Source organism: Epinephelus lanceolatus, chromosome 21 (assembly GCF_041903045.1).
Source record: "Epinephelus lanceolatus isolate andai-2023 chromosome 21, ASM4190304v1, whole genome shotgun sequence".
Taxonomy (NCBI): Eukaryota; Metazoa; Chordata; class Actinopteri; order Perciformes; family Serranidae; genus Epinephelus; species Epinephelus lanceolatus.
Genome location: NC_135754.1, coordinates 14704864 through 14729880, shown reverse-complemented (window position 1 = coordinate 14729880; position 25017 = coordinate 14704864). Strand labels below are relative to the sequence as shown.

The 25017-nt window shown below is 41.3% G+C and overlaps 1 protein-coding gene across 1 annotated transcript; it reads right to left on the bottom strand.

Moving 5' to 3' along the window:
- Nucleotides 1-23364, bottom strand: tex2l (testis expressed 2, like). Its single transcript, XM_033610765.2, has 12 exons — nt 23026-23364; nt 15599-17015; nt 11502-11702; nt 9752-10082; nt 8031-8308; nt 7690-7839; nt 6597-6696; nt 5900-6032; nt 3558-3695; nt 2895-3104; nt 814-934; nt 1-725 (listed from the first exon to the last, which is right to left on the bottom strand). The coding sequence occupies exons 2-12, from the start codon at nt 16982-16984 to the stop codon at nt 552-554; spliced, it is 3222 nt and encodes a 1073-aa protein (XP_033466656.1). The 5' UTR covers nt 16985-17015; nt 23026-23364; the 3' UTR covers nt 1-551.
- Nucleotides 23365-25017: the final 1653 nt, after the last annotated feature.

Here is a 25017-nt window from a genome sequence, read left to right as displayed (position 1 = left end):
TTGATGATGGTTTTTAATACAGAGCAGTATTATGTGTAATAGATTCTTCATGATCCATGAAAATGCTGCAGGAGAATAAGTTCAAGTATGTGCAGGAGGTCTCATAAAAGATTCATGAGCATCTTTGCGGTATTTATAAAAAGGTTCAAATTTGTAGAGGAAATGTGTTTCTGGTGTGTCATGACAGTTTCACATTTACTCCGTGGTAGCAGGTGCTTTTAATCATCGTATATCCAAAGTGACACTGAGCTGTAAACGTCACGTATATAATCTCATAGGGGTCATTCACATGTAAACATTTGCAGAAGGTATCACTTGTACTTGTGCAGTAATCTGTTACAAACAAACCCCACCTGAGCACCTACAACACTGAACATCAGACCTGTAGAAACTCCTGGTTCAGACATAAACATGAGGGTTAGTGAGTCTGCCTAAGAGCTACGAAGTCTGTGGAGGCAAATGTCACTTTGAGTTCTCATTCCTCTTCTTCCTCCCCCTTTTCTCACTGTGAGTATTAATGTAATGAATCTTGCAGGGTCAACAGCGAGGCACTAGTCAGACTCTGCCCCAGAGATCTCAGGTGGGATCCTCTCTATGGACTCTGTGGAGGAGCTCTGGGACCGGTGGGACTGCGAGGACAGATGCTGGGAGGCTTTAGGGCTGTCCACACTGGAGCGCATCAGGGGTAAGTAGATGTCGTCCATGTTTGGCAGTACAAACACTTTCTGGAGGAAGAGGGAACATGACTGGTAGGAAAGCTAAGAAAATGGCAGCACTGCACATAGCAGGTTCTCTTATTTTATTTCATCTTACCTGGAACTCATCCTGTAGTTTCTTTTCTATCCACTCCGTCACATGACAAAAAGTCACCTCCCTCTCCCCGAGTTTGGGACGGACGTGCAGATCCAGCTTGGGGGGCACGCAGAAGCTGTACCTGCAGAGGAGATCCAAACAGAATCAAATCATATCTTTATTAAATAATGTTTTTTCAGCCACATTTCAGCCTCATGTTGTTGCTTGAAACAGGCTCAGTACTCAACTAAAATAGTTCAATAAATAAATGTTCTCTTGGCAGGAGATGAGGTGTGAAGAGTGAGTCACACCACAAACATTCACAAACACAACATGTTGCTGAAGATGAACTGATTTGTTTCTGAATTAACATTGTTTCTAAAGCAGCAGTGCATTTATGATATGCCTCTTTGCAGCTGTTTTGCATCTTTTTGTGGTTTTGTGTCTCTTGCCAGCTGTTGTAGTTTTTATGTCTCTTTGTAGTTCCTTTGCATCTCTCTTGTAGTCTTTTTGTGTTTCTTTGTGGTTGTTGTGAGTCTCTTCCTGAGTGATTTTGTTTTTTAAAGACGTATAAACGTATATAGTCTTAAGATAGTTCTGTCTATAACCAGAGTAGAGCTCAATCAATATTTGCTTTTATTAGCTTATTGCAGATAAATCTGTAATGTATATATCGGCCGATAACTAGCAAGAGGTAGTAGAGAAATTCAGGTAGTTTAAAAACTGTGTCATGACTATTATGTAGTTTGTCCACCAGAGATCACAAGTTGATTTTTACACTGTAAAATGTCCCACTAAGTATGTCTCTTGGTCGCAATTTAAAAAAAAAAAAAAGTTATGTGTTTATGTCAAAAAATAAATAAATATGGGTAATAAATCTCGGTCGCCAATAATCCAGAGCCACTAACGACAAACAACAAATCTGAAATTCTTATATTGAGTTTGGGTTTTAAAACATGGATAAACAAAGAGCTATTATTGATGGACAAATTCTGAAATCATTTGAAAAACTTCTAAAATAACTTAATTCGCCTGCACCTGCACTTTTGCACATTTTTTACACATTATCTTAAAAAAAAAAAACACAAGTAAAGCGAGACAATATATGAAAACTGCAGTCCTAACTAGAAAAATGTTAATTACAATTGTCAAAAACAGTAAAAACTTATTTCCTTCTCCCAGTTTAAGCAACAATTGGGTAATTTTTTGTAAAAAATAATAATAAATAACGTTTTTTATATTTGCTGAAACTGTCACTACATTTGCACAGCACTAAATTAGATAGATAATCTCTTCTGCCTACTGTATTGCCTTGTAGCATTTCTAACGGCCTTACTGCAGGGAAAACAACCAGTGATGTCATCATTGACATTTGTTGCCGACTGCAGAATGGTCAGATTTTAGCCAGTGCCGTTAGAAGCAGTTGGACATGATTGTTTATCTATCTGTCTCATGTACATCTTTCAGAATATACCAACAGTTTCAGCAAATCTGACACAGTTATTTTCATAGAAGCTACCAACTGTAGGTTTAAAGCTACAACCCGTAGTGTATATGTCAAATCATAGACGGTAGCCTATATAGAGATGGATTACTCATCTCTAATTCCTCCCATTGTACAGCAATGATGCCAAAATATCCAAGAAAGGGCGATGCTACCTTGTGACGTCACAAGAATCTGCCCAGTAGCTATCAGAGGGTGAAGCCATGGTATATCAAGATCCCACCCATACACTCACTGAACTCCATCACGAGTGAATCACCTGGACGTTAAACCCCCTTTTTTATAGCACCAAATTTATCAGAAAATTCAAACACTCAAACCTGCATCAGTGTGATAAGAACTACATGAAAAACAGAAACCATCTGTTAGAATTTTTTTTTTATTATGTATACTTTATTTCTTTAGTTTGGCCCATGGCCCATCTGCTAACATGGAGGGGGCAGAGTTTATGACCTATACTGCAGCCAGCCACCAGGGGGCGATTGAGATGTTTTGGCTTCACTTACAGGGAGTTGTCATATCATTCATCTTTATCATAACCTCTATGTTCCAAATCATGAACAGTGGCAAGAAGCTGCTCTAATGCCTCAGTATTTACCATATCCTGTCTGTAGGAGGCGGTGGGATGTTGACGACCAGAGATCCTGACAGCTCTTGAACCTCCACAGTGAGCAGAAGGGGCGTGTTGGACATCTCCTCAAACTTCTTCTTAATGAACTCGTTCTCTGCCGCCTTCTGGAAGTACTTGGATTTAGCGATTTTGTCCACAAATCTCAAAATCTTCCTTCCAGTCTTTCCGCCCCCTGTCCTATAAGAGAGGATTAGAGGAGGAAAGGAAAGGAAAGGAAAGGAAAGGAAAAGAAAGAAGTTCCAGTATTAAGAGTCTGAAATGTAAATGAAAAGGAGAATGAGAGCCATCTGGAGTGTGACGCAATTCATTTTCTGATTTAGAAAAATGAGCATTCACAACACAGAAGGGCAGAGGTAACACTTAGAGGTGTTGCTTACTCAAAGTTACACGTTCACTCCTTTTACGTAGCTGTAAACAGGCCTATCTTTTGACTTCATTATCACACAAAAGCAGCAGTTGGTGGCTCATGGGTAATATTCCTGAATTAACGTAACCTACTCTGGACAACTTTTAGCTTTGAATGAGTCATATGATACTTCTGTCTCATATTTAGCAACATACTTTAGTACACATCTACATGTAGGCAGTGTTTTTGTTTGATACTACACTACTTAATATCTCAGTATTTACCCATCAGTGGCTGGTGTGGATCCTTTCTCCCCCACTGGGCCCTGAGGCTCGGAGAGAGGCAGCTCCTCCTCATCAGAAGACCCAGCGCTGGAGGACTCCTCATCGCTGTCCGCCAACACGCTGAAGATGGGCCTGCAGCTGCAGTTGCACGGTAAACAAGTTAGGAACGGGCGGATGGATGACAAAATGATAGTATGCATGGAAGCATCAATTATACAGAACTTTCATCATTTTAGAAAAGTGAAATAGAGACAGATGCATGTTTAAGATCAAGTTGTTTGTCTCTGTGTAAAGCTCCAGATGCAGCACAGACAGCTAATATAAAGCTTTGCCTGAACTGTAATGCCCACAGCTGCAGGTCTGTGACAGACAGGTCTACGCTAATCAATGTAATGTGGAGCTCTGCTCTGTAGATCTGACACTAGAGGGATAAAGGGATAGAAAGAGAGGTGCGTAGGTGTGTATGCGTGCTATGATAAAAATGCAAATACAGGGTTTACTGCTATGTGGGCTATTACTGCTGCTACTTGGCCTGGGTGATATGATGAAATACACCTTAGGATGACAGAAATATTGAGGTATTGATTTTCTTTAAAGGGCAACCACAGATTTTTCACATAAAGGGCAGCTTACTCATCACAAGGAGTCTGACTCACGGCCAAAATACATGGGCACGACACAAAACGTCAGACATGGCCCGCAGGAGACTGTGATCATTTTAATTATCTGAAGCTGCTACACTGAACACAGAAGGACACGTGGACACTGCACTGCTCAACTCTATTTTTGCGCAGCTGGACGATTTTTCTACGTTTGTGCATGGCTCCAACAGGATTTGGTTGGAGGTTGCCCTAATTGTTGCAATGTGACCTGAACTGGTCAGTGAATGACATCCCTCTGATTGGTAGTTCAGCTCAGTGCACAAGAAGAGACTTAAATGGGGAAAGTAAACAAAAGGCTTAGGTCTAGAGGGAGCGAGAAACAAACTTGTTGTATTAGGTAAGATTATGTTTTTTAGCCATTGAGCTCTATAGCAGAAACGCTTCGTAATTGTTTGTGTTATTGTTCACTAGCACAGGGTAAATATGCTTTATTCTTTCAACACAGGGTTGTGCTAATTGGCTAACTAGTGTCTTGAATCCCTCCTGTTGGTCTGCTGGTTTCCCTTTTTGAATGACGATTACAGACTACTGTCGCCTACTGATATGGAGAGTAATTTCCTCCTGTGATCATACACGCTAGTTAGCTGTTGGTTATAGCATTTGTGGTGTGTTCAAGTGCAACTTTTTGGCCAAGACACAGGGGACATGAGGTATTGCAACAGTCAGTCTTTGTTTTTTGATGTCGGTTTGGTGTCTCTGGGCCTTAAAAGCCACTTGCTCAACAACAAAGCGTGGATATAGGTCTGGCTCTGCGAGACTACTCAGCGACATACTCTTGTTCAGCGAGCTAACCCAATAGCACAAAGAGGCTAGCAATGACAGAGAGCGGGTAAAAACAGCGTACAGAAGCAACATATTTTAACATCTAAACTTAGTAAATTAAGAGTTTATTTTGACCAAACCAAAGATGAAGATTGTTGTTGGAACAATGGAAAAACTAACTAAGACAGTTTTATTTTGTTTGCTGATCTCATTTAGTGAAAGAAAGAAACTAATTCAGAAAGTGTACAGCAGTTTTTCTGTTTAATGAGTAATAAATATAAGAATATTTCCTGTCTTTTTGTATTTAACATTTCACCCAGCTCAAGTACCCCTTTGATATATCTAGGTGTCTTGATTCATCAGGTATTTAGTTCACTGGAAACAGATTATTTATCTGAAAACAGCCATTCTCATGAGGTTGTTTTGACCGTGAAGTACTTCTCAAATGAATTCCCAGCAAATTTAAAATATCACAGTATTACCAATATAAAATGTCATATATTGTGACAGAAACTTTATCCATAGCACTCACCCTTACTCGTAAATGGTGCTGATACTAATAGTGGCTGCTGCTATTACTACCACAAATTACAGCATCACATTTACATTATTTCATACACAAGAGGAGATTTAGACACAAAGTGCTACAAATAGGTGTTGAAACTGTTTAAAAAACATAGGAATGTGCTAGGGTGAGGACAGTTGTTATCACAAAGAAAGGATTTATTGTGTTTATAGAGAATGACAAGGAAGTATGAGGTGAGTAATTGGTCATAAACTTCCTGCTGATCGGAAAAGATGCCTTCTGGTTAGACTGACAGCACGCACTTCACAAATGCCAAACCAGTTTTATGGATATGTGTGTGTGTGTGTGTGTGTGTGTGTGTGTGTGTGTGTGTGTGTGTGTGTAGTACACACCGAGGGCTACCAGTTTCATTTGTACAGTCCGTGTCCTGACCGCCCTCTTTCCCCAGCTTGGACAGGTTGAACTTTGTCTGCAGGGTCATCTGCAGGGCACCAGTGTAGACCAGCTGCAGCTCCACCCACAGGCCTGCAGGGGGCAGCAGGAAGAGGTCAACACTAGACCGCCAAAATGAAGACAAAACTCACACACACAGCTCAATCTGGACACACACACTGCTTAGTGGGCAGATTAAACAGCTTTTACAGTGATTATCGAGCCTTGAAATTAAATTTTTATAACAAATTACGAGGGATTTTAAATCCGCCTTTAGGAGCTGAAAATGGGATAATTTGCTGAGGGGTGGTTGTGTAACAGCGAATTGGGCGGAGAAACGGAAAAATTATGAGTTCACACACGTAGACGAATGCTGACACACTTTAATTCCTGTGTTGTCTGCCAGATTGCCTGTTTTTATAACACACACACACACACACACACACACAAGCCAATATGCTCTAAATTTTAAAGGCTGTGGCGTAATGGCTCTTCTGCTCCATGAGATTACAACAGGATAACAACGTCTGATCTGAAGCTCTGCAGTGCTCAGCTGTAATCACACGAGCAACAGGTCATCTCCTCACTCATCTCTTACATGAGTGTTACACTGGATGTGTGTGTGTGTTTTTTGTTTGATCTCCAGTCTGTCCTCACCTCTGTAGTTGACCTCTGGTCTGGAGGTAGTGGTGATTTGTGGCATGGAGCAGCCCATATCCAACTCAGTCAAAGTCAGCTCATTCATAAAGTAAGGCAACTGTAAAGAACATACCATATTCAAATTGATGTTAAAAGCATAACACTTAAAAGCCCAATCTCATTTGTTATTTTTACCCCTTCCTGTCCTTTTCGGGCGCTACCTTGTCCCTGGGAACAGAGTTTCAAGGGGTGGTAGTTGAGATCTTCCCCTGTGAAATGGCACAACCCTTCAAGACCCTGATACGTCAGCAGTAGTCGTAGATGCTAACGTAAACAGTGCCGACTAGTGTTGTCAGACATTGTAAATATGCCGTCTTGTGGTTGTCAGGATGCTCACGATTTGTTCACAATGTATGTTTCACGCCATCAATCAACATTGCTTCGTTAACATGCAACAAGCGATGCCGTGTAAGCTAACATTAGCAACCTGTGCTCCTACGCTGCCAATCTGCACTGATATTCAAGGAGCAATAATAAGTGCAGATCCCTCACTTCTGGACTTGACTTAAATTTGGGGCATCATATGCCATCGGGTGTGGGGCAACATGGGAATATGTCAAAATGCGGGATTGTCATACACAAATAACGACGTAATATTAGCTAGCTAGCTAGCTAGTTAACTGAGTTACCAAGGCATCAGCATACTAGGGATTTCTTTCATTATGCTTGTTAGTAAAAAAGGACCATAATACACTTCAAAGACATTAAACTAAGAAAATACAATGACTATTGTGATTTTTAAATCTTTATTAACAAATAAAATACAGCTGTGGTTTTTGTTGGTGCTTGAGCAGCCATCTTGCCAGTGACTTATAATAAACACTGGTGTTGAGAGTGCCTCTGAAAACCTCAGTTTAGAGGGCCATGAAGCCCCAACACATCACCCTAAACCTCCATCCAAACATGAATCAAGAATCCCTACCGCTAGACGTGTCTGCACAAAGAGGAGGGGTAAGGGCTAAGTCGTAGGGGCAAAGGCTATATTGGGATTGGGCCGTAGTTTCTTTTGACTTTAAACTGAGACAGTGAATTGAAATTAAACTGCACGCACTCTGATTTTGCTCAGCTTCTTCTGGATCTTGTGGGAAACCACATCAGCCCAGTGCTTCTCTCGCAGGAAGTCCCAGAAGATTCGACCAATTAGAGCATTAGCCCAGTCCGTCTGGCTCGTTCGAGGGTGCTCTGCTATATCACAGGTACACTGTAAAGAAGACACCTGATTAGAACTGAGCAAGGACAAGAAAAACAGAGAAAGAAAAGTAGAATAATTTCATAGATGTGTCACTTCGCTCTCTGCACATGCAATATAAGATGTAAACTGTCCACCTCTGGAATGTTCCTACAGTCTCACTTCATTTTCTTCACTTAAGTGTATCTGTAAGCATGGCTTACATGTCCTTTGATGGTGGGGCTTGTCTCTGTGCTGCAGGCTCCAGGACTGGAGAGCGGTGTCAGCTCCTCTGTGGACAGGAGACGAGCCATGTATCTGGGGTAGTCTAGCAGAGAAAGGCCCCTGGTGCTACTGGAGGTCTGACCGATGGGAGCTGCAGGGATGCAGGGGATTGGGGGGGTAAAGGGGGCGTCATCGTCACTACTGCCCACTCTGCTGGAGCCTCTGCTGCTTGGGATGTTACCTTGGTTAGTAACGCTCTGTGCTAATACTGGATCACCTGAGAAGAAAAACATGCAGCATTTGGAGTTGGTTGAGATCATGTTAATGTCAGAAAAGATTTTGTTTCTTTTTTGTTCTCAGTACACTAGAAATCAATACAGTTTGGTGATGAGGATCATTCACAGAAAACGAACTACTGTGATTTTTGAGAGCACAAGAGGTTGCAAACTTTTAGGGGGTGCAATGAGAAAATTATTTGAATGGGACAGTATTCACCCTAAATTCTCACTGGCAAAAAGAATCATTTGGAATTGGGATATCCATTTCCACAGCCCTCATTACACTGGCACAGCAAGAGACATGTCATTCAAAATTAAAAAAGTACTTCACTGCTGGAAAGATGGTATTGTCATAAAACTTGGCTGCCTATGCAGTAAAAAGACGCAAATACTTTTGAGAGTGGTACTGCATGACCAGAGAAAACTGAGGAAAAGGACTTTGGCATTTGCTTAATTTGCTCAATGGATGGAAAACCTACAACTACCAGAATGCACTGCCTCACACTGCACCTATAAATGCTCCCTCTGGTGGGAAACGTAGTGCGAGCCTGTCCGTTTTGACAAGGAAACAATATGGCGGCTAGCTGGTAACAAACAGTCTCGAATTACAGTTAAACTGTGAGTTAAAATATGTCTTTGAAAACATTTGAGGCAAGAAAATTAAGTCTTGATTTACAGTTCAAAGGAAGTGCGGCAACCATTACGCAGCCCACTAACTAGCCATCCACAATTACCAAAGAGTATCAATGTATGTTGGAAAGCCCACGCTGTTGTGTGATAAGTGTGCCTCTCTGCTTCTCCAGTTTTTTCACCATTCACGTATACTACATTTGTTTATTGTTGTGCATAAATGCTTAAAGTTGAGTGTGTTGGTATTTCTAATTGAATCCCAGATATTAGATGATGCTAAATTCTGAGAAAAACAGAAAACGATACAGTTTTCTGCGTCAGCGGAGTTAAAAAGTAGTCTGTTTCCACTTTAAAGCATAGACACGAGAGTGGTACAAATATTCTCAACTGACTCCCTGCAGAAACTCAGACTCTTCGTTTAAATCCTCAAATCACTTCTTTTACTCGCCAGCAATTCCCAACCGCTTTTACTGCTCCTAAGTAATGCATGAAACAAGAGGGTGGCAATGTAAAAAGGAGGTGTGAAAGATGACAGATCAAATGACAGATGTGTTTTAAAAAAATAAGAGTGTTATGTATCCCCACTCAAATATTTTCTTCAAAACAGATTAAAAACAAAGCTGTTTTATTTTTTTCCTTTGACCTGCCATGTCACCAAACAACTGAGAGATCTGTGTGTTCCCTCGAGAGGGATTGGCTTTGAAATGCAAAGAATTGGAGCATGTAATCCATAATCCACACATATAGCATTTGTATAGATGCCTTATCTGGAAGCCCTCTCTTCTCTAATGCATTAATAACGTTTCTCGTACCCGATCTGGATACACATCTGCCAGGCCTCTGTCTGTCCCTCTCCTTCTCCCTCTCTGTGTGCATGGATGCAAACAGGAAGTGACGAAACCACTCTTCTTTCTCTCTCCCTGTGCGGCCAAAGAGGTAAAGAGTGGTGGGAAAGTCATGGACGTGTTTGGCAGAGCTTGAACGCGGACTTGCTGGTTCAGCTCCTGGCTCCTCTCCTCGACTCTCCTCCGGCCTTCCTCCCTCATCCTCCAGGGAGGTCGCTCCCCTGGCCAGTTGGATGCAGATGGGATACTTTGGGTTCCACGTCCTCTTCCGAGCCAGCACAGATGGCAGCAGGAATACCTTTGGGGAACAGTGGCAGAGTTTTGTTGAGTCAATGCAGAAGACTCATTTTCAGGGTAATACTTGGGTTTCCACCAGAAATGTTTACATTCCTTAATGTTAAACCTCTTAATTTGTCTTATACTGTTTGTGCTGGAACAACTGTATTTAACCTGTGTCAAGAACGTTGTTTTAGAGCCTGTCTCTTTAAAGGCTGATTAAAAGTTGTGCATAAGCTCTGCTGTAGCCTACACAAATGATCTAGGCTGTTGTGAGCATTTATAGGGTTCATGTGTGGTGGTGTGTGTGCGTCACTCTGCATTCACACCTCCAAAACGCTAGTTGGAGGTGTTGTTTCTATAACACTGTGTTACATTTCTGATTGAATCAACTAAAACACCTAAAACACATATAAAACATGGCTTAAAAAAAAATAAATTCAAAAATTATAAAAATAAATAATGATAATAATAATAAATATAAAATATATATAAATATAAATAAAAATAACTAGGGAAAAAAGAAAAAAGCTTGGGGAAAACTATATTTATACTTATTATTATTATTATTATACATTTTACAGAATTATTATATTTTTAAGCACTCTTTCCAGGTCATTTAAATGATTTTTTTAAATTAATTTTCTTGTTTTTAATTTTCTTTTTTTCTTTTTTTACAATTTTTTTGCTAATTTTTTGTGTCATTTCTTCTCTCATCACTTGTTGCGTTCTTCACATGTTTTTAAAAGAAATCAAGCCAATTTGCTCCAGTATCAAAGGGTTAGCAACATTGGCAACCATATTTACGTACGTTTCCCTGATGTTAGTATGTAGCTACATGTAGCAGTGTATGTAATGTAAACACTTGCCGTACTGTGCCTGGAGCAGATGACCATTTAAAGAAATACGTCACATGTTGATGACATGAAATGTTGAAAACAGAATATTCTGAGCGGTCTGAAGCCTGAGGTTTTGGCTCAGTGATTATTTTTTTACCTCATTATTTGAAACTTTGGCCACATTTAATATGAACATCTGTCACTGTAACATTTTTATATACAACAGAAGATAAGTAAAAGCATAATAGATCTCTTCTAACATTTCTTACCAATTAACATTCAAGTCAACAGTCAAGTATGCTTTCCACTCCCTTTTGTCTCTTGGGCATTACTTACATTTTCAGGTACTGTACTAGCTGTAAATGTGACTCCAAGATCCATGCAGTAATTAGTCAAAATCCTATGCATTCATTAATTGGATAGTAAATGCTATATAAGTTGGACTAAGTTTACAGCAGCTCTGCACTGAAACAGTATCAGAACATCACCAGAATAACAGAATATATCACGTCTTCTCTATCCTTAGTATATCCCATAAACAAATACAGCAGCCTCAGATAAAGAACAAATATTCCCATACAACAGGAACTTAGTCATCATACTTTGCTCTCTGCGAGATGAAAGGAGCGTGACTTGACGAAGGTGGCCTCGTGGAGTCTCTCATCGTACGTGGCCCTGCGGCTGATGTTGTTACGCGGGGAGTCCAGACGGAGACAGGAGCCCTCCAGGGTGGCAAACACGGAGTGAGTCAGAGCTGGATGGTAGGATTCTGGGTCGTAATTGTGTACTTCATTCATCCAGCCCTGAAACAGCAGACGCTAAGTGTTAATTTCAATCAATACTGTACACAGTCATGTTGTTATGATTGTAATCAGTCTAAAAATTTAATGTACGACAGAAGGTAAATATGCCTTTGGTCAGTTTTCCACTGTGTATTTCAACATATGATTTCTAACATCGGCAAATTAGTCGTGGAACAAATTCAGTACAGAAGGCAAGTCTGCAAGCTGAAGATTTAGAGGATTAGTCATCTATAGTAATGTAAGCACTAGAGAATATGCATGGAATATAACCAGAAAATAGCTTTTATTTTAAGGGGCATTGTGCCCTGGATGTGGCCTGCCCTGGCAACAGTCTCTACCAATCAGAGACTTTAGAGTATAGATGGTAAAGGTTGGAGTAAGCCAATCAGAACAAATCAAACCCTGTACCTACTGCACTACACATTCAATCTCACTTAAGTGGCTGAGAAATTCTATGGCTGAATCAAAATGTCCACCCTCTGCCCTCGTGGACAGTCGTACGTACTGTGACCAGTTCACTATTATCACGTAAAGTCTGATTTGACTGTTTTACTCGTTGCCATGGAAACGTTCTAGCTAGAATTACACTGAATCATTGAAATCATTGAAATTGCTGTTATACTCTGTCTGCCCATCTGTCCCTGCAGATAACAAGATAATACAGAGATGTATCATGATGTTGCTGAATATTCTTTCTGGCCTACATGATTCAAGTATTGTTTTAGGCGACAGCAACCGTTTCACATTTACCTAAGTATTGTTTTTAAAGTTGGCTATTGAAAAAAAAAACAACCCACGTCACATCCTCTTTGCAATGAATTGTAGGCAATTAAATCATTGAAGTCTGCTGAAGTCTGCACCCCAAGTGGACTCTGAAAATCTGCAGTAAGTCTGCTAGAGGCCCCTTGTGGACTGGTTGGGTTGTGGATTTGGACAGACTTTAGCACTCCCAGACTTCCTGGGATCGCACCCGCAAAGTCGCAATGAGTCTGCAAGTGCGGTGACGTCCAGATATTTGGATGCAGCCTAGTTCTAGTTATTTAGGAAAATATGGTCATTCACTTTTTTGCTTATTTGCTTAACTTGCGTAGCTTGGCTAAGCTAATTGCCTTGGTTAAGCGAATCAAGTTATGTGCAAAGTTACATATTGGAACTATTGGTGAGGAATAACCATAGATGAGTTATCAGATCTGAATTCTGGACCTTAAGATGGAGCCTGTTCAGACCAATGGGAATTGCTCACCGGGAGCATACACCACAAAGTTTCTAGCTTCCTGTTTTACTTCCAGGGTATGTAGCCCACTAAATATGCAGTGTTTCTCCCATGAACTTAACATTGTGATGATGTCTTAGATTTAAAAATCGCTTTTCGACGCTCGAGGAAAGTTTTACAAATATAAAACCTCCCTGGATCAAATATTTACAATAAAAAGAGTAATAATTGTTCTTGTTTGCAATTCAATATGTCCTGTCTTCGCTACACTACTGCAAGTCTCACAGGGAAGAATGGAAATACTTTCACCTGCATGTCTTAATTAAACAAAAAGACGAAATAATGAGTTTTAGACTTGCTAATAGGTGATTTTTTTATCTTCAGACAGGGCCAGACCCACTGTTTCCAGTCTGAATACAAAGCTAAGCTAACTGTCTCCTAATTCTAGCTACATAATTAGCTCACTAACACCAGAGTGATATCGATCCTTTCATCTAAACCTCAGCATGATAGCAAACTTTTCAAGTCTATGTCTTTAATCTGTACTTACATAGGTCTACGTAAATTCAGATGCTTGAATAAAACTCCCTAATTTTAAGAGACATATAAATTATAATGAGTTTAAATTTGCTGGTTTTAAAGTAAATGAATGAAGAAGCTTTAGTATAAAACTTAGCTCAGTCGGAAATATATGCTTAAGTGTTCATTAGAGCGGCTGCATGTCAGCTGAATTCTGTCATACAGTTCCCTTTAGGAGTTTGAAGCTTCTTCTTAATGTTGCAGTTCACTAATAAATAATGTATTATTCATACTGAAATTTTATTTGTACTTTATTCATAGCAGTGTCAGCCTCTGCCCTCATCTCAGAAGTGACTGTGTGTCATCTGATTACCCGGCACTTCGCAAAACTTGCGGCTCTGACTTTCACATTTCAACAGCCGAAAGACTGAAACCAAACTGCTAATGACTGAACAGGGGAATTATCTCAACACTAAGACAGTAAACCCCCCATTTCCAACCATCACCACCACTCTCTACCCCATTCCTGCTTCGTGCCCTGACAAATTACAGCTTCCTCCTGCCTGTATCCCACACTAATTGCCTGTGGAACTGACAGTGTCTGGATGGTAGCTGTCCTCTCCAGTTGCCCTGTGTCGAGCTCAGCCAGGAGGAGAACAGTAATTACCACTGCGGCTCAGGCAGATTTTATTATTGAAGGTTTTAATTGCATTCTGGGCATCTTATGTAGTTGCATGCCACTTTGGGAAGCTTTCATCTGTGAAGGAAACAGTCAGCGGAGGTGATGAAGCGACTCGCCGACTTGTCACTGTTCTTTGAGAAAAAATTAACACGGGTGAAAACTAATGTGAAAACTAATTCTGTGTTTGGTGTAAACATGCCTTTTAAAGTGCATTCAGATATCAGTCTCTTCACTCAGTGACTTTATCCTCATACAACAGTTTGTATGATATCTTATGAATCTTTCAATGGCTAACGAATTAGCGCCCCACAAATGAAGTTGTGTATTTAATGTGAATTTATGTTGCTTAGATTTAGGCAAGTAAATCTTATGTTTAGAAAAAGAAACATGGTTGGACGTCTTGAGGTTTGAAATGTAAAGCTACAGGGTTATGTTTACAAAAACAATCATGATTGGGTGTCTTCATGTTATGTAGTTAATGTACAGTTACACAGGATTAGATTTATGGAAGTAAAGTTACGTAGGGTAGGTTTAGGAAAAGAAACATTGTGACGACGTACCATAAACTAACTAGAAGATCACCTAGTTTCACATGGTCCTGTATGTGAATTTGCATTTCGTAGCAAGGTTTATGCTTCTGCGCGCCTACGCTGCAGAGGGCTTCGCGGAGGCGTTGCATCCCTATGCTACCGACGCAGAGACACGACATGCACCTCCAAAAAATTGTAACCATGCGTCGAGGCAACGCAGACCCAACGCAGACCCCAAGAGCTATGACTGGTCCTTCAAACTACATAATTTCCGGCATTTCGCAAAGTTTCACTTCTTGCTGCAGTACCACAACACCGCCATTTTCAAAAGTCTCCATTGTGATCGGTTGTGTTTTAAGTTTTGATTAAAAGATGGATGTAATAATCTAATAAGAGCATTTGTTGTTTGATGTCGATCATTTCGAGCTCCAGCAACAGTCTTGCTCTCTCGGCTGCCATCTTCACTGTGACTAGAGCAAAGCCGGAAGATAAACAAACAATGAACGAGCAACAACCATAGACGTCACAGAGTCAAGGTAGGTATATCAAAGAACACCGCACCCCCATGCGCTTTGGCCATTTTTTTTGTGGGTATACCTACGAACAGTGCATGAGAACAGCCTGGTCATTTTCACTAAGTTTCTAGATATGTCCTCTTGTTCCCATTCATTATGCTATTGATGGTATGGTATTAATCTCTGGATCTCAGCAAGAAAGCAAATAAATATATCTCCCAAAATGCCAACTATTGCTTTAAGACACAAGGGTTGGCTGGAACAAAGGAATTTAAATTCAATGCTTAATGATTCTTATTCTTTCTCAGGTGTTATTTAAACCTATATTGGATAACATGTTGAGAAATGTGTCAGTGTTGGATTGAGACTGAGGTGGCTGAAAATAAGGTGAGAATAAAAATGTGACACTTGCCACCTTAATGATTCATCGGATTTACCTTGAGGGTGTCAGGCTCAGCGCTGATGGTGCCACCTGTCAGAATCGCCTCTCCCAACAGAGTATGTTCTGGTCTGTGTGGAGGAGCTGAGCAGCGAGACCTGGGCGAACCCATCCTAATGAGCAACAGTCCTAACAAGAAGCCCAGTGCTAATCCCAGTGCCAGGCCAGAGAAGTATGGACTGAGAGGTAGGATGAAATAGCCATAGGACAGCACTCCCACGCAGAATAAACTCATGCGTGGCAGAGGGCGAGGGTGCTGAGAGAGAGGAGAAGTCCTAATGAGGGGTGCTGCAAGTATAGGTGATCTCCTCTCCTGCCTGTGAGTCTCCGTAGCCAGTACTTGCATCACATCACCGTCTGTACATATTTCCAGCTCCTCTTCCCTGTAGTGTTGTCTGTGGTGATGCACAGGGCAGGAGCTACGGTGGCTTCTCCCAGGATGTCTAACAGACGGCCAGTCAAACACTGGTAAAACATCAGCATCTGTTTTTCTAGTGTTCCTCACAGGAGACTCAGAAAGAACTGTGTCCATGCTACCTTCACGTCCCAAACCTCTGGAGCTACCCTGATGAGGCCCCTGGCTCTTACTCTGGTGTTTGGGGCTGCCTGCATTCTCCTCCCTCATGATCTTACTGAACATGCTGCTCAGAGGCTCGTGCATGGCCTCCGACAGCTTCCTCTTGGTGTCCTCTAACTCCATTTTGAAGAAGCCCCCTCTCAGACCCTCTCCGCTGGGCGAGAGCGAGCTAGGAGAAGGGGGTGCGGTGCGAGAGTCCCCATTGCTGCGGGTCTTTGTTTGGGTGAGTTGCTTCCACAGGTGGAGGTTAAGGCGGGAGTCTGATTTCGACTGAGACACCTCTGGCTCTGAGCGGGAGATTTCCGTGGAGATGGACTTTACGAGGCTGAGAAGGGGCTTGGGTCTGAGGGTGGAGCTTTCTTTGAGCTCCAGCTCTGTGGAGAGAGACTTGACCAGGCTTGAAAGGGGTCGGTGGGTGGGTGAAGAAGGGCCTGGGGAGAGGAAGCTGGGGCCAGTGGTAGAGCAGTTGCCCAGAGAGCCAGGGGACGAAGGGGAAAGAGGGACATGGAAAGCTTGGGACTGTAACCGTCTGTCATCTTCAACAGAAAGCTGCCTCTCCCTGGACAGAGATATAGATGGGTAATCTTCATCGTGGTCCAGGGAGAAGATGAGCTCACTGTCATCCAGACTGTCCCATTCTCCCTCTGTCCCAGTCAGCTGAATCACGATCCCTCGAGGGAGGTGCCTCTTGTTCCCACCACCTGGGGAGAGGCCAAGAGGCGAGCTGCGAGGCTCCTGGAGAGGTTTCCCGCCTCCTCTTCCTTCATCCTCGCTTCTTCTTTCCCCATTGCTTCCACTTTCTGCCATTTCTTGACTTTACATCGCACAGCCAAGGCACCTAAAAGTCAGTGATAGTGAATAAATAAAGACCATGGTCAGCTACATTATTAAGCCTCAGAGGCAGAACAAATAAAAGCAGTGGGGGAATGAGCCACAGAGGGAGAGGAAGGGCATCTTTTCTACGCTTGTGCCTCATTTCCAGAGAAACTGCTTACCGGTGCCAGCTCCGCATTAATGTGTGAATGTCACGTAGTTTAGCTCTGAAGAGTTGTGGGAACCTACATTAATCTGAAGACAAGCGACTGAATCAGATCCAAGTAAGCAGCCTACCTCTCCCATAGCTGTCGCTCCACATAGTGAATGGGCTTTAGAGGCATGCAAAAATAGACATTCTGTCTCCCCCAAATGTTGCACAAACTAGGACAGCTCAGGCTTTGATCTAATGTCTGTTGGGGCTGATTGAATTTCTGTACAGAATTTATTAGATTTATGTGTTTTCTGTCCACATTAAAAAGCATAGTTTGAGTAAAATGCATCCATTCTGTAAAACAAAAAGGGTATATTTTTGGCCTGTTAAAACTGTAATCTCTGAAGTAGTAGTCAGCACGCTATCCCCCCAAGGAAACGGCTACAGCTCAAACCCCTACAGAGCTAACCGTCAGCCGAGTCACAACCCTCCCTCTGGTGTCCTCTCACGAATTACTTATGTAACCCTGAAATGAAAAGTGAGGGGAGTTCAGATATGCTCTGTCATTCCCCACATGTGCCTGTTGTGTGTCAGCGGCATTAACGCATTATCGAGCCACCACCTACTGACTTGTCAAAAATGATAGTAAGCAAAGCCCAACACAGAACAGAGAGGCGATGTGTGCTATCAGCCGTCACTTAGTGGGAGAAAAGAGCAGCTCTGCATCACTGGACACAAGCTGGGAAACAGCACAAAGCCCCAGTAGGGACCCTTTCATTCACTGTCTCTCTGGGTCAAGTGCCCTGCTCTTCATGCAAGTTAAACCCTACCTCTGACTGGTGGCGTTTACGTAACTGTATTACAGCGCTGTGTGGCACAATTTCAACCAATTCCACAGCAGCTGGTGGATTCTGACTAATCTCCTCTCACCCAAAATGGACGGTGGGGAGATAAACCTCACAGACACACACGAGCCAGGCGGCATTAGACTTTCCTCATAGCTTTTCACAGGGTGAGTGAGGGACCAGGGCCTGCAAAGTGCCAGAAAACACACGCATGCATTCACACACACATCAGGAGGGCTAAACCACTCTTAAGCTAACAGTGTTTTGTCCAAGCTAATTGTAGAACACAATCGGGACAGACCAGTGCTGCCATATTGTCATTGCTAGTGTGGAGAGTTCTGTATAGGGACTCCAGATGCTGCTATACTTTTTCCACTAATCCAAAAGTTAATTTATCAAATCACTGAAGCTACAAGTCAGTTTTTGTACATAATCTCATGGCAACTGGGTATGAAATAAACCTTTCTCATGGCGGACGGACCAAATCAACAAGTTAATATACAGCTTTTGGCCTTGAGTATTACAACACCCACTGTGCCGAGAGTATTTAACTGAAAATTGTTGTTTTAAGAGTCTGCAGCCATGCTAGCTTAGCTAAATGCTAACATCAGCATGCTAACATGCTCAAAACATAGATTTTAATAATAACTACATACTAGATGATACTCTACAAGACGCCAAGATGGCGCCTATTCATTCCAATGGATTTGCTCACCTGGTGCATACCCCCAAAAAGTTTCTAGCTTCTGGGTTTACTTCCACAGTATGCAGCCCACTCAATATGTGCAGTACTGTTTCTCCCGTTGGCCCAACCCGCGAGTTCCCGCTTAGCTCATAGACTTTACATTATGATGATGTTACAGATTTTTAAATCACTTTTCTCAGCTTGGGGAAAATTTTACAAACATAAAACCACCATGGCTCAAAAATTCAGGATAGAAAGATTCATAACTGACCTTGTTTGCAGTCAGAGGTGTCTTGTCAATACTTTCACAAATGTCTCTTTCACAATGATGGCCTATGGGAAAAATGCTTTCTGGGCCGAGCAACTTTCCTGTGGGCCTGGCTCAAAAGAACAATGTAAACGTGCTGACGTTTAATAGATATAATGTTTACCATGTTTATCGTCTTATGTCGTGTTCACACTACGAGCGACAACTCAATAACGTGACTAACTACATTATCGCCATGGTACTGTTGAAGTGTTGCTCAAGCACTCATTTATATAGTTATGTCATGAAGGGTTTGGGTGTATCTGCTTCTTGCCACAAAACACCTTGACTGAATGTCAACTAAAGTTTGTATTGATCAAAAAAATGTCTGAGCCTCATTTGCACATCACATTTCGCCATCCTATTGCATCCCACTGTGCACCACAGTGCACATAAAATTAGCATAACATCAGCAAACTCAGCTAAATAACACAGTATTACAGCTCGAAACAAAAACATCTGATTGGCTGATGCTTCACCATGTCATAGAAAAGTGAAAAAAGTTGAGACCAGCACAACTTTGATTTGTAACGTATCACGCCTGTGACGCTGGCCTCCGGCCTCCATTAAAAATGACTTGTAGCCTGTTGTTGTGTCGCTCGTAGTATGAACACAGCATTAGTTTTGTGTGTTAGCATGCTAACATTTGCTAATTAACACTTAACATGAAGTGAAACTGAAGCTAATGAGAAAATCATTAGCTGTTGCCAATAAGCTGAAGTGGCTAATCAACAAACTTTCAACAAGATGGTGAAGCTAGATGGAAAATTGTGGGATTACTAATGCAATTAGCCTACAATTCATCCACTGGGGACATTAATGTGTGTGCCAAATTTCATGGTAATCCATTCAACAGTTGTTGAGTAATTTCACTCAAAATCACAAACCTCATGTTTACGCTAGAGAAAAACTCATTGGATAAACAAAGTCAGTAGGGTTAATCTTCTGGGGACCATGAGTGTGTGTGTGTGCCAGATGAATTGATCCATAGAGTCACGCTGCTCGTATAGTCACAATCATGGCTAAAAATATGATCCAATTTAAGGTTTGAAAGTGATAAATGTGTCATATATCTGCAGTGATAGTAGCTGATGCGTATACTGACCCAATAGTGTACATTTAGCAGATATACTATCTCAAAGGTTTCTGCCCAAAATTCCCCAATATATTGTAAAGTGTTTGTGTGATTCCTGCGACTGTCCTTTGGGTTTTTGTTTTAACTGTGTCGTTGGAAGTATCCAGCTGTGACAACCCCAGAGGCCACAGAAAGCTGAGGACAACTAAAGAAAAGAACAGAAGGAAGAGTGGGGTGAATGTTGTTCTGTATATATATCGCCTATTACGTGCAGGTTTTTTTTTCAATGTCTGCTTGATTTTTTCCCGTCACCTGAGCTTCTGTTTGCGAGGAGTCATTTTAGGTCCCTCAACAGCGGCATGTCATGCTTATAATGGTGAACTGTAATATAAGAGAGCTGTTAATGTCTCCATGAGGCTGCGTGTGAAACACAGAGTGATCATGTGACAACTGCAGCACGAAACACACATCTGCTCTGAGTGCTCTGTAACATGTTTGATGAATCTTTTACATTCTCAATCAGTTAAGCATCAGCCTGACAGCATATCTGTGACTGTGACTCAGTGTGTGTGTGTGTGTGTGTGTGTGTGTGTGTGTGTGTGTGTGTGCTAGGGTCTGTGTGTGTTTCTGTGCCACCCTCTGATCAGACACGAACAGTAACAATCTCAGATTAACATTAATGCAGGGTTTTACTGTGAAATCTGACAAACCACACAGCCGGATTATGGGCTAAACCAAACATTTGGTGGGATGTGTTTCCAAGCTAGCTCATCTTCGTGACCCGGTGTTGATTGTAGTTATTAGTAACATCACAATCCTTCAGAGTTGCTTGCGGTCAGCGCTCTCACACATATGCTTAAGGTCAGATATTCCTGTCCAGGGTGCAGGGGGTCACTGGATGGTTTAATGAGTTTACAACACATTTCACCAATGAAAACAAACACTGAAATGAAATGGAAAGCAACCCTTATTCTCACTGACTGTGGCATAGTCTCATGATAAACAGGCCTACTACAGAAAGTTATCCCCCTTTCATGCATGTAGTGAGAGTCAAGATATCATAATTTAAAGAAAGTCTTCACTTAGTTTTTCAACTAAGTGAGAGTGTTACAGCTTTTGGCTCCTTTTTGATTACATAATGCACCTATTGTGAAACGACATATAAGACAAGCTACGGAAGCGTATTGCATTCACTTGACAAATAGAAAAAAATCTGTTTTATTGAGTAATTTTTTCTGTTTTTTGAGTATTTTTTTCTGTTTTTCGTGGTAGTCGACAAAGTAATGATAACACCATCTATATGACTTAAAGACAAGAGTATCTCCCAGTGTCTCAAACCCAAAACAAAGTAAAACTGGATTAAACTAAACAAGCAGGTCATTTTTGCTTCCATTATATCGAGCTCTCAAGAAAGGAATGAAAGCGTCTGTTCTATTGCTCTCTTAACTCAGAAAAAATACTCCAAAAAATAGAAAAATTTACCCTGAAAAACAAAAAAAATACCATGAAAAACAGAAAAAATTACACCGAAAAACAGAAAAACAGAAAAAATTACTCAATAAAACTGTTTTTTTTTTTTTTTTGCAAAGTGAATGCAATACGCTTACGTAACAATCTCAGTGGCCCCCTGTATGTACCCTGTAATTACTTAATTTGTATCAGGTCACTTTAAAAGTACACGCCCCTAAATGCAAATCAAAGCACACACCAGACGTAGCCTGGCAGGGCATCTGAAAAGGTCCAGTGAATGGGCCCTCCCCAAACCTGCTTTACTTCCTACTAAACAAACATATGCAAACTAAAAGAGACTAACTCAGTGAAAGACTGCACAGGCTCATTGCCCATGTTTTTTTTTCTTTTTTTTCCCTCAACGGTTGCGTACAGAAAAAAGGGACTCATATGATTGCCAGGAGAGGGGGTTGTTATTATGAAACAGGCAACAATTTACTAAAGCAATAGAAACAATGTTTTTTTGTTGGAATAATGGTGAATGGGGAATATTTTGGTTCAAAATAAAATTTGGGTTATCATAGCTGAAATTTAGGATGAACATGATTATTGCTGGACCCCCATGGACCCACCTATAACAGCTGGGACCCAGAAAGCATCCCCCTTTTTACTCCATTATGTTCGGTCCTGAAGTTAGCTAAATCCAAATTACATAGACCTATATTTTGCTTGGGAACAATATGATTAAGTATTTCTCCATTATAAATGATTTCTTGTAGCACTGTATATCATTTTATGTAAACGCTGACCTTCATATCATCATTAGCAGGTTAATTATTCAGTCACAGAAATGAATAAAGGCCTGATCAATCAAACATTTGCTGGCTCCAGTTTCTCAAATGTGATGGATTTACTGCTTTTCTTTTCTGAGTGAGCTGAGATTAGTCGAATAAAACATGCATCTCAAATATGGCATATGAGCTCTGGGAAGTTATAATGACAATTTTCTCTACTTTCTGACATTTCATAGAATAAATAATACAAATAATTTGATCAACCTAGAAAATAATAAACAAATTGATAGTTGCAGCCATAGTTACACCAGAATAGGTAAACTTTGGGCAGACAGGCAGATCCTTAAGCAAGTAAAAACAAATGCTGCTGTCACAACTAGAAAATATGTGACCTAATAAAAAAAAAACAATATGGCCAAAATTATAAATGCACACAAAACAGCATGTGGCACCTAATTTATGCAGTATTTACAGTATGTTATTATAGGTCACAGACATCAGTGTAGCGCCTCCACCTTCACATCCAGAGCTGCATTCTTTCTCTTTCTGGACGATTCCCATACACAAGACAAGAGTGACATGCAGACATGACAGCAGAAGTTACAGTGACTGTTGCAGTCAGTGCACACCCTGGACAGTAATATGGTCTTACTTTTGCAATGCAAATGTGTGCAGTGCTGATAAGGAAAAAAAAACATAAATGAAGATAAGGAATGCAGTACTTACATGAGAAATTATTCTGTGCATGGAAATGTGACTAAACCCACCAGTCAGGGATGTCTTCTGCTGGTTCCCTCTCCATCTGTGTGCGCGAGGACCGCGGAGTGAGTCTCAACGCTCCCTCTCTCTGCCCTTCTCCCTCTCCCTCTCTCTCCCCTTCTCCCTCTCCCTCTCTCCCTCTCTCTCTCTCACACACACACAGTCACACACACACACACACACCTCCCCTTCACCGACTGCCTGCATCCAGATGTGTCAGGCGCTGCCGAGAATCACAGCTCACCAAACTGATTATGAAAAGCATGGCCGCGCTGCATGATAATCCAGATTAAGAGTCCTGCAGCAGCCCCAACAGACGCACACACAAAACTCACCCACACAAAGTCTCCATCCAGAGTGTAAATGCTGTGTAATTGCACAAAACATGGTGACAGCTAAAGTTCAGCCCGAGGGTTAAATAGTGTTATTTTCTAATCTGGTGAGCACACATGCAAAACTGAGGCACTCACTTTATAATCAAGTGCAGCAGTGTCCAAATAACTACTAATTGGGCTCCAGTTGTTTTCCTACTGACTTGATTAATGTGTCCACCGGCAAAGATAAGTATTTTCGTGACAGTGAAAAAAGGAAGAACAGGATAAAAGGATGAATTTCCTTTTCTCGCCCTCCTTCCCTCCCTCCATCTTGGCCTACATAAAACACACCGGAAGCCCTAGAAATGACAATATGAAGAACAGGGCTGAGTGGTGTGCAGGCTGCAGCTGGGGTGAGAGACAATAACCTCCATCCATCACTGACTGGAGGAGATGCTCCTGAATAGCCCGGCTCTCTGGATGCATGACTGACAATATCACCCTCCAGACCACATTAGTACACAACACACTTTCTTACTCTCATTATCTGTTGTCTTATAGTTCGCAGATTTATATCAGTTTCTTTGTGTTTAAGCACGGGAATAAGGGATCCAAGTCCCCAGGGCCACAACATGAGGAGGACCCTGGAGTCAAAAGTACCTTTTAATCTGCAATTTTGAAGTGTTGTTAACAGTGTTGGACAAGTTATTTTCAACATGTAATACTGTCTATATTGTTCTACATCCTCATAATGAAAGTTTCATAGAGTTGTTAAGAAAAGAGGACTATAATATGAAAAGATTTCTCACTGACTGATGACTGCGTGGTCTGGATCCAGGCAGCAGAATCATTAGGTGAAGTGTCTTTTTCTTTATCAAATATCGTAATTGCCTCAAACTCCAGGATCAATGCCTGTGTTGTCAAAAATATTGATTTATCAATATATATTGATTCTGGATGTTCAAAAAGGTTTCAATACTCATTGTTCAGAGTATTGATACAACTGTGCTTTCTTGCTCTCTCTTATTGTTAATGGTTACGACAGTCATTCTGCTATAGCCTTTTCTATATTTATCTTTTAATAAAAACTTAAAAGTTCATGACCTCCGCAAAATTTTCCCCAGAGTATCGAATGTCAATTTTTTTCAAGGTATTATTTAGAGTTAGAAATTCCAGTATTGTGACAGCACTAGAATCTGCGATAAAATGGAGGACAGAAACAACCAGTGTCTTCCCATGACAGAGCTGCAACTGATCAGACACCAGTGGGTCACAGCCCTACCCCACCTAAGGTTGATGGGAATTGTCAAAGCGTTCTCATCCTCATCCTTGACAAATATTGGGCTTTATCAGTGGACTTTCACATCTAAATATGACACACTAGGTACCCTCCTGCATCTGCTGTTGATTTTCTGGGACAGCGTGTCAATTTACGCTTGTTACATGCATTGTGTCTTGTCAAAAAACACTTCCATTGTCATAGAAAATGTACAGTTTCTGTTCCTTAGATGCATATAGTCGTTTGCGAAATATATGTAGGATGAAGGTCAACCACCTCATTTTTACATTTATTTCCTCCTGCAACTATCAGACTGGTACCAACAAAAGAGAGGACTCAAAAACACAAGGACTTTGACGTTTCCAA